The sequence below is a fragment of the Nicotiana sylvestris genome, chromosome 1 (genome assembly GCF_000393655.2).
Source record: "Nicotiana sylvestris chromosome 1, ASM39365v2, whole genome shotgun sequence".
Classification (NCBI taxonomy): domain Eukaryota; kingdom Viridiplantae; phylum Streptophyta; class Magnoliopsida; order Solanales; family Solanaceae; genus Nicotiana; species Nicotiana sylvestris.
Window position 1 is genome coordinate 110,981,676 of NC_091057.1, and position 10,887 is coordinate 110,992,562.

General features: G+C 34.6%; 2 protein-coding genes across 2 annotated transcripts; one reads left to right on the forward strand and one right to left on the reverse strand.

Annotated features, from left to right (window-relative positions):
• Positions 1 to 3,422: 3,422 nt before the first annotated feature.
• On the forward strand, positions 3,423 to 5,544 carry LOC104237565 (metacaspase-3-like). Its single transcript, XM_009791736.2, has 5 exons — positions 3,423 to 3,919; positions 4,237 to 4,567; positions 4,657 to 4,771; positions 5,041 to 5,199; positions 5,283 to 5,544. The coding sequence occupies exons 1-5, from the start codon at positions 3,496 to 3,498 to the stop codon at positions 5,340 to 5,342; spliced, it is 1,089 nt and encodes a 362-aa protein (XP_009790038.1). The 5' UTR covers positions 3,423 to 3,495; the 3' UTR covers positions 5,343 to 5,544.
• Positions 5,545 to 6,263: 719 nt separating this feature from the next.
• On the reverse strand, positions 6,264 to 8,470 carry LOC104237564 (uncharacterized). The gene is made up of 2 exons (XM_009791735.2): positions 7,588 to 8,470; positions 6,264 to 6,957 (listed from the first exon to the last, which is right to left on the reverse strand). Exons 1-2 carry the CDS (start codon positions 8,435 to 8,437, stop codon positions 6,611 to 6,613), a joined length of 1,197 nt encoding a protein of 398 aa, XP_009790037.1. The 5' UTR covers positions 8,438 to 8,470; the 3' UTR covers positions 6,264 to 6,610.
• Positions 8,471 to 10,887: the final 2,417 nt, after the last annotated feature.

Below are 10,887 nucleotides of genomic sequence, written 5' to 3' on the forward strand. Positions count from 1 at the left end.
GACAAGTTCATGCAACTAGTATTCAAAAATATGTTTGCCATCCATGAGCTCCTCAATCTCTTATGCTAGTAATCCATAAATATTACTCTGTATAATCTAGTGGAGGCCATTGGCCGAGAAGCACTTTGATAAGATGATAAAATCCAGTTTCAAGTTCCAATTAATCCAGCTAACCCCTCCTGCAAGGCCAAAATAAAGAAACCGGAGCAGACAGGGGAAAAGAAATCTATCGACTATAGCATTTGGACATCAAGACAAACTTTTGTTTTGTTAAATATCGCAAGATCACATGAAGAGAGAACGATACATCTAGAAGGACTAGATGATGCTCAAACTAGTGCACATTAATCAATCCAGATTAACGAAGACGTAGACCACATATTCATTTTCTTAGTGGCTGCCAATATTAATTTTCTACAACCAAGGACGAAACAAGATCATTAAAGAAGATTATTTTCTCTTAATGTAACAATTCCTCAGGCAACGTGATATACATAAATTGTCTAGCGAAATTCGGATTCTCGAAAATATTAATTCTTCGTGATAACACTAAGATGATTCTTTGACTACAGAAGTAGTGAATTAATGCCCATCCCACGAAAAATTAGCATATATTCCATTCTTTACATGCAACCAGCAAGCTGGCATTCTATGTTGTTCCAATATCCTAAAAAGAAAGATACAACACGGTTGAGGTATACTCCCTCCATTTCAATTTGTTTGAATCTTTTTGGAGTACAAGGGGCCAAATTGACTAATTTTCTATATGAATTGGGCTGTAGATTCTTTAAGTTTTTGAAATAAAATTTACGTATCTAGAAATTACATAAAAGGTACTAAAAGTCATAGAAACTTTATTTTGTTCTGAATTTCTATTCTAGTAGGACTCTCTTTCTTGAACAAAGGGAAAAGACTCCTAAGAGGATGCCTTATCCTTTTTTTGAAAAGAAGTCTTACACTTTTATAAATTGAGGATTTCTGATTCTCAAAACAATAACAATAATAGCATCCAAAATGTAGTTATAAAGAGTCTTGTTTAGGGTAGATTTTTTTCTCAAATCTCACGGTTCTGAAAGAATATAAAACTCAATCATGATAAAGGATCATACCTTTCAGAATATAAAAGATAGAATCTACTATGCCGAAAGACGCAAAATAGATTGATTCTTGTTTCTCCATCACCACATCTGGAAGAGAATAAAAAGCTTTATACAAAGAATAATAAGGAGATAAACTAATGAGTAAAGTCGTAGATTAGTTCTCTTGGAAGTGCTTAATTAGAGTGCGTTTGGCCAAGCCGCCAAAATATGCTTATTTTGAAATTGTACTTTTTTCGGGAAATATTTTTTCAAAAGTACTTTTGGAAAAAAATAGTTTGTGTTTGGCCAATTCAATTAAGAAGTACTTTTTACAATATTTGATAAATAAATTATATTTGGCCAATCTTTTTAAAAGTACTTTTGAGTGTCAAATTACCAAAAAGAATAGTACCAATGTTTTATAATTCTTTTAAAGAGAAAAATAAACTCAAATATTATAATAAGATACTTTTATTATTTTTTATTTTATTTAATTAAATTATAAAACATAAAGTAAACAAACATATTAAAGATTTAAATCAATTTTACATATATAGTTATACCAAAGCATATATTATTATCTAGTATAATTAATTATTGTTACATGATGATTTGAATAATCAAAATACACCATTTAGTATGAATTAGAAGTCTATTCCATAAATTACTATATATTGATAATCTAGCATGAAATAATAAGTAAAGTCACACACACATAATAATATTTCTCAATAATTTCATCTCTACGTCTATCACACAACGCCTCCATATTAGTAGAAGACTTCCCTTGTATTTCTAAAGGAATATCGGAAGGCCCAACTCCGTCCTCAATCTCTGCAGTAATGTCTTCCATTAGTATAATAATTGAATTCCTTATCCGTAAAAGAATGTCGTCGGATAAAATTATGTATAGCCATGATAATTGTAATTAGATGATTCTGAGTGTCAAATTTGAAAGATGGCATTGAGCGTAAAATAGAAATAATTTTAAATATATAAAAATAAAGTTTTTTGTAAAAAAAAAATAGTTTAAGTATGTTTAAATTCAAATCAAAAAGAGTAACTAATTATTAACAACACATAATGTATAATTTAATTTTTTTTAAAAATTTAAATTAAGAAAAAAACTAATTAGTATTACCTAACCTTACTAACTTTGTCCTAAATTGCCAAGTGGCCTATTGTCAGGCTGCCACTTGGCTTAATGTGTGTTGCGTTTTATTCTTCTTTTAATAATATATAAATAGATTATATGATGCAATTGTGAATTTATTACCTATTTGTATGGTAATTTTCACAAATTAGATTTGATAATTGTTTTAAAGATTCGGGAACTAATAACATATAACAAAAGAAATTATAAATGATTATTTGTAGGAAGAGAATTGATAATCCAAATAAAGATGTAGATAATTTGCTTTAGTGTGAAAAAATAAGAAGATAATTTGGAAAGTTACAAGACATTACACCAAAAAAAATTCAAAAACAAGAAAAGCCAATAAAGAATTTAGAAAGTTACAATATGATTCATGTATATGATATCTTTAATTTTAAAAAAATGATAAAAACTAGAAACAAAAATGAAAAGAAAAAACTTAAATTAGTAAGGGATAATTTTGAAAATATAAATTTATGGTGAGGGTAGTTTTGTCTTGAATAAATTAATTTTCCACTTGTGCTTCTTGGAAGAAGCTAGAATTTTCTGCTTCTTCCCAAAAGCGGAAAAATTGCTTCTGCTGCTGGCCAAAAGTACTTCTCTGTATTTGTCAAACAGCTTAAATTTTTAAAAAATATTTTTTTGGAAGAAAAAAGTACTTTTGGCCTCCCAAAAGCCTGGCCAAACAGGCTCTTATTATAGGTTAAGTTTCATGATAGTCATCCAACTTTCATTTTATTGCATTTAAGTCATAAACTAATATTTGAAATGAAAAAGTAACTCAATTATGTCTATATACATCACAAAAATAATTATAAAACAAAAGCCAAAAAATAAGGGAAACACAAGTAGGCTGCCCACTTTTTCATATGACACCACTTTAAAAAAAATAAAAGAATCGAATATTAGGTTGTGTTAGAAAATAAGTTTCTTTTTCATTTTTTAAATAATATCAAGTGAATATTACATATAGTGAGTTGCTGAAATAGTTATACTTAACATGGCTATTTTGTAAATACAGCAGCCTAGTGTGTCTTTCGAGACTAAATTTAGCATTAATTTCGGACATTTTTATTTTCTGTAACATATAAGCATAATTGAGTTACTTTTTCATTACAGAAAATTAGTTTTTGGATGCCGTGAAACTACGCCAAATTTATATGCCTCCTATATATATATATATCTTGATCAATCCACTCAATAGTATTAAAGAACAAGGAAAAACCACTTTCGTATCTCTTGACACCCTGCTCTTTCATAATGGACAGCAGGAGATGCCAATGCAAGTACTGCGGCATGAAAATGTCAGCTCCCATTGGAGCACAAACCATTTCCTGCCCAAGGTGCCAATCTGTTACACAACTCCAACCTCCAAGAAATAACAACGGCTTTGCCAATGGGGTTATTAACAATGTTATGACCGCAGTAAACACAGGGTTTTCAGCTAGGCCAGGAAGGATGAATCCAAATGCCAATAATTCTCGGCCTCAACAGTTCAACATGTCACCACAGATTAGTATGCGACCTCCAGCAGTGCATGGACGAAAACGAGCAGTACTCTGTGGGATTACCTACCGGGGGCATTCCAAGAGTCTGAAAGGAAGCATTAACGACGTTTTATCCATGAGATATCTTCTGGTTCAGAAGTTGGGTTTTCCCAATGCATCTGTACTTGTCCTTACAGGTATCTCCTACAGTTCAAAAGGGGCAGCCTGGTGCACAAAGGATCTCGCGTTCATGCAGGGTCCAAGGAAGGGCCGTACCCCCAAGAAGTGTGATATAGACAATCTAACCTAATATTGGTTGCTTTCACGGCTCGAACCCGTGACCTATAAGTCATACGGAGACAACTTTACCGTTGCTCCAAGGCTCCTTTTCACCTGATTCACGTCTAGAAAATAAATGTTTATGTTACTACTCCCTCCGCTCCCAGATATTGTTTCCTATATTCTTCATTCTTTCTTTATCAGGTTACTGACATATAATACATCAAATTTACAGAGGATGAGAAAGATCCATGCAAAATCCCAACCAAGGGCAATATCAGATCAGCTCTACGTTGGCTTGTTCATGGTTGTCAGCCAGGAGATTCACTGGTGTTCCACTACTCTGGCCATGGTACACGAGTACGTGACCGTGATGGTGATGAGGTTGATGGGCATGATGAATCACTATGCCCTGTCGATTTTGAGACTGAAGGAAGAATACTAGATGATGAGATTAATCATACCATTGTTAGGCCTTTACCCCGTGGAGCCACACTTCATGGCATAATTGATACTTGCTTCAGCGGAACCTTCCTTGATTTGCCATTTATGTGCAGAATAAACAGGTTACATGAACTTCTTTTTTCATGTTTGATGCAATGAAACTTTATCCTAAGTTATCGTAAAAGTACTATGTCAAAATGTTTTCAAGCAGGGCGGGATACTTTATGTGGGAAGACCATCGTATCAGCACATACAAAGGCACCAGAGGAGGAACAGCAATCTCTATCAGTGCCTGTGATGATCATCAAAATTCTGGAGATACAACGGTTAGTATCCGTATATACAAATTGCACACCTACTCTTATATTGACACTAAAATCTCTAAACAAATTAAAAAGACTCCTGGTAAACACCAAACTAATGTAAGTATACTAACACGATTAAGCCGTTATCATAACTAGTTTGTGTTGCCTGTATAGGTCTTTTATTTCTATTGTGTTCCGCTATGTGCTAAACCACAGATTTCGAGAGATTATAGATATGTTCACTTCTAACACCTTCACTCATCAAATTACCGCACCTTGGATTTCTGCAGGCTTTCACAGGATTTCCGACAGGTGCCCTGACATATAGTTTCATCAAAACATTGGAGCAAGAGACTAAATTGACTTATGGACGCTTACTTATGAGTATGCACAATAAGATTCATGAAGCACAGAAAGGAGTAGGCATGAATGGTGCAAATGAAACTCAGGTACGCTTTTATGATATTGTCAAAAAAAAAATCAGTGCAGCATTGCATCATCATCGTCTCATGCATTTTATTGGTCTTGCCAGGAGCCTCAACTATCCGCATCTGAGCAGTTTGATATTCACTCGAAGATGGTGGCTTTATAGGAACATAAAGTACCAGTCCGACTACAACTTCCCTGGCATAATCTTGTTATAATAAATCTCAGAACTTCTTTTAACTATATTTGGTTAAGTAATGTGTTACTTAGCTTCAGTTGCGTGTAGATTCACTCTTATAATGATGTTTTCAAGTGAATCATTGTCATATATTTTCCTATAAACTTTAATAACACTGACAATACTTCCAGATGGTAATTTGCTCAGAATAGATTGTCTACTTGTACATGTTGTCACATTCGTCAGACTTCATATATCGATTTGTTTTCTAATTCCATGTATATCAATACTACAACCATATCACAAGATTCTGTCAAAAGCTCCTATAAATAATGTTCAAAATGATCCTTACTGGATCACATAATCCTGATTCTATTGTTGACGTACTTAAAATGGATAGCTTAAAGTCGCATTTCTGTATAATCAGATAAATTTGATAGGGTACTTCACACTTAAACTGATAGATCAGAAATGAGCATTATCTGTCAAAATCTCCAATGGAAGATATTGCAGTAAGATCCATATTGGATTAAACCAGGCAGGATTCTAATGTTGATGAATGACGATGTACATAAAAGGGATAAATAGTGAAATCAAATGTCACATTTCTGTATAAGAACTAAGAAAATAACAGTTAAAGGGCACTTGACACTTAGATAAATGATATATGAACTAACACAAAGTCTTGACTTATGTTGTTTCTGCTGCTAATGTTTCTGCTAATTACTATTGTGTGTGATCACAGACAATAGTAATTATCCTATCAATTTTATTGAAAGAATTATGATGAAAGTTTCTATATCGATATTTTACGATACAAAGTGAACTCGAAAAAGATCAACATTGAAATCTTCGAAAACCAAAAGAGAGGTCAAATATAATCTACATGAAAGAAAATGAGGCCTGAAATTAAAAGTAAACTACTCTGCTCAATTTGCTGTGAATTCAAGCACTATATAAACACAGCCAAACGTGCATATGCATGTAAGTGTGCTTTCGACTTGTAAATTAAACCACTAGAAAAACTAAAATAATCACAAAACATAGCTAACTGATACAAATGTTACTTTGGGCCTTCATAGGCATTTTTCTGCTAAGAGCGATAGGTACAACGCAGAAACCAAAGGACCAGATAGAGGAATAAACACAGCAATATAATCTTTTCCTCCACTTCACATTTTGCGCCACCCTAGAGACCCCTTCCTTGGCAGAAAGATGGGACTCCATTTTCAAGTTGAAAGTTCTTTTTAGAAAATTCAGTGAAGCAAGAGCTTACGAGAAGCTGTGCACCAGCGGGTGTAGCAATCATGGAGGTTTGGCCAGTCAGAAGAAGGGCAATAGGTAAAATGGTGAAGCCAGAGGGACAAGACCTTTTCTTGCTCCTCTTCTTGTTCCAATGTTCCAATGATCTGCTCCAATACTCTTTCAAGCTCAGCCCTTTCGCTAATGCTCAAGACTGGAGTGTCTGTGCCATTGCTTGCTCGGCATAGCAATGGCAGCCATGACATCAACATGTTCATGTTTGTCCGCCTTAGATGTTCTTTCGTACTTTCTTCATCCTCTGCATCTTTTCCTATTTCTCTGGCTTTCTTGAATAAGAAAGCTAGAAAGGAGCACAAGACCATAAAGAGAAATTCAGAACATGGCACTTTTACTATCCCAAAATGCAATTAAAGAAGAGAGATGGTGATTATTTTATGCCAACCAAATATCAAATAGAATAGCAATTCAAGATGAGATGTAGTACACAATAAAACTCTGAGAATAGGTAATAAAAGTTTTCTCTGTGTAATGAAAGATTAATAGTGTAGCCGCTTAAGGTTGGGAATGGAACGAATTATTGCAGTGTATTGGATCCAACTGCACTGAAAAAGTTAACTGGTAGAACCAACACTTAATCTCATGCATAGGAAAGCATTCAGGCTTATGAAGTTGCTAAAAAAAAGAGAGCTCGGTGCACTAAGTTCCCGCTATGCACGGGTCAGGAAGGGCTAGACCAGGGCTTATTAAGTTGCTACTACAATCTAAATATCCTACTGTAGTAAAAGCATTCGGCTTTGGATTGTTTTTACATATGTTTCGTAAAATATAGTATTATATTGTGTTGTATTGTTTTGATGGATCGCTAAAAGATTGCATAAGATGAGTTCTATACATATTTTTTCCAAACATGTGTAGTAAAAAAATTGCGAAAATTAGAAAATGATCAAAGAATATTCCATAGAAAATATACCTGAAAGTTTAACAAGAGACCCCTGAAGCCGCGCCTCAGCAGAAAGAGAAAGCCAAGCCAACTGTGAAGCCGAAGCCCACATATAAACAGCTTCATCAACACAACCACAAGCTGCCATCTTCTGAGCCAACCACAGCAACTCCGCCGCCAACTTCTCAGCCGAGCATCCGAATTGTCTCAGCTGGTTCCTCGCCCTACGCCGCTGCCACACAACGTCACCATAATACCTAATCGCCCTCAATCCGCGGCCCAACTTACCGATGTAATCGCCACCATCCCCACCGGACGCAATTCCGCCTTCTTCCGCCGCCACGGCGGATTCAAGCTGACCAAGTGTCCTCGTAAAAGCCGCCGACAAGGCGGCGCAATTCACTTCCCTTAATGCTTCGTTACCCTCCAACAGATTCTCATCAATTAGCCTCTCGGCCAGTGATCTCACGACCTCATATTTCCTTGAACTCACCGGAATATCATTCACAATTGACAACACTTGCGTCAACGCTCTCGATATCCCCGACTCTCCACCGCCGCCTCCCACGGCTGCCGGAGAATAAATCTCCCCCTTTTGAGGCTTCAAAGGGTAGCTGTTGTCATATTCTCCAGATGGAAAAAGTTTAAGAAAGAAGAGAAAAGATTGAATAAGGAACCAACGTATAAATTCGAGAAGTTTGTATTTTTCTGCTAAGAGGAAGAAGGGTTTATCAGCGAAGAAAAAAGCAGATGTTAATATGTTTCTCAAAAGCAAAGGGGCTATGGAGGAAGAACTGCTCTCCGTCATGGCGGAAAATTCGCCTGAACTGCTGGGTGGTAAATGACAATAATGAGAAATTTGAGGGCCAAGAAAACGCATTATAGACAAATCATGGGAGACTAATTTTGGACCATAAAAACAATGTACATCTCACGCATTGCATGCAAATCTTTCTGCAGTCGTTGTCAGCAGTTAATTTAATTATTTCAAACGGCGGATGGTACCAAGAGGGTTAAAAAGGAATACTTGGCGCTTGGAGTTGGGTAAAAACTAAATGAATAATAGAGTCGATTATTTGCTATTTTTAAGGGCAACGAGATTTTAGCGTAATGGTCAAAATTTGGAAGAATAATGAGAGTAAATCTCCCCACCTTTAATTGGTAATCAATATTGTCTATATTTATGTTGGTTGTTACCAAAAAAGGCTAGCGCCTATGATTTTGTCTTTGTTATTGGTCAAAGAATCGGGCTACATCCATGTTCATGCTAGGAGATTCTTCTGAATAGTAAATATTCAACTTACACTAACCACTTGACAGACATAACACGCTAGGCCCTACAGCTGTGCTCAAAATTGGTTTATGGACGGTTACATTTATACCCGTTTTTTGGGTCACATTTTAATTTGTGCACAAGCGTACCTACTTTTCACGTAACTTAAGCATATGTGGCTGAAGTATCAAAGGCAATCACGCAAAACTTCAGTATTCTAGTAGACGGGACTGAAGTAGCAACTGTGCTGAAGTTTTTGTTTGTAATTGCTGAACTTAAGCATAGTAGCTGAAGTTTTGTTCTCTATTTGCTGAAATTTTTGTTTTGTAACTAACGAACTTAAGCTCTAGAGCTGAAACTTTTGTTTGTAACTAGCGAACTTCAGCTCTAGAGCTCTAGGGGGCATGTTGTACCCACACGAAGTAACTTAAAACAACATTAACAGGAACAAAGAAACATCAACACATTACCAATCCAATCGACAACTGAAATATCCAATTTCCGCCATACCCAATTCACAAACAACAATATAAAATTAATAATTAATTTCTCTGTCCCATTTTTACATCAAAATTGTGCATAAGATTCAAGTTGTAAAACCAAGATAGAACCTTTACAGCTGAGGGTGTCGGCGAAAAGGAAAAAATGATTGAAAGGAGAAATAAGAAGAAGCAAATAGGGATGAACTTTACTTCTGAAAAAAGAAAAGATAAAATTTTGAGGAGGAGAAAGGGGGCTGAAGTTGTTTAAAAATGGGTATAAGTTAAAACTTTTTAAAAAATGAGTATAGGTTAAATGGGGCGACCAAATAGGGCGCCCCGTGCAATTTTTATCTCCGTTCACTTGTACTTGACAAGTATATTAAAAATAGATTTTCATTTTTACTTGTCACTTTACGTATATCAAGAGAAGACAAATTTTTTTTTCTTATTATATTCACAGTATTTATTTTTTTTCTTATTATATTCACAGTATTTATTACTCATTTCAAATCATTTTCTCAAATCCAATAAAATATGCATCAATTAATATGGGTATCATCGTAAATTATGCACTTCATTTATTATTTCTTGAGGGGCGTGAAAAGTCAAAACGTGTCAAGTAAAAGTGAACAGAGGAGTATGTATCAATTAATATGAATATCATGGTAAATTATGCACTTCATTTATTATTTCTTAAGAAATATAAAAAGTCAAAACGTGTCAAGTAAAAGTGAACGAGGGAGTATTAAAACAGCCGGATTGCACATTGGCCGGCTAGTTGTAAGTTCTTAGTACTTTTCATTGCCAATAATAAAAAAAATCGTGCTAAAACAATCTTATATATACTCCCCCAATCCTGTTTATACGACATTGCACACTAATTAGAGAGTCAGACAATTTAATTTAACTTTGATTTTAAATATACTTTTTATTTTTTAATTATGAAATTTTGTATTTTATAGTAACATTTTATGTAGCTTTTAAAACTGTGAATTTTTTATTTATTTTTTTAGAATAAAGAACCGATGCTAAATTCACTCTGGATATTGGATTCTTAATTTGATCCCCGTGAGGCTCATTAATGATAAATACACCAAATAACCCTTTAAAATACACTTATGCAGAAATAAAAGAAGGAAACTACGACAAATTAAATTCAACGCATGTTGCCTATCTTTTTGGTAAACTTACATTGGCGGTGATAGGTAGCAAACTAATCATTACAGCAAAAACTATTTGCGTCATCACTTGTTTGAAAGTAAATTCTGTGTTCCGAGCCCTTAAAATCCTCTTTTTGTCTCATCTCAATTTGCGTGCCCAATCCGGACGCATTTCCGGAAATTTTTTATGTGAAATCTAAATAAAATAAGGAAATTAGTCTTTAAAATTAATTAAAATTGACTTTGGTCAACATCCTTGGTAAATTGACTCGGACCCGTGATCCGATGGTCTCGTAGGGTCCGTAGTAAAATATGGGACTTGAAAGTATGTCCGGAATCGAATTCCGAGGTCCCTAGCCCTAGAAAAGAATTTTTAAAGAAAATTATTTGCTGGAAAGTATAAAGGTTTTTAGAA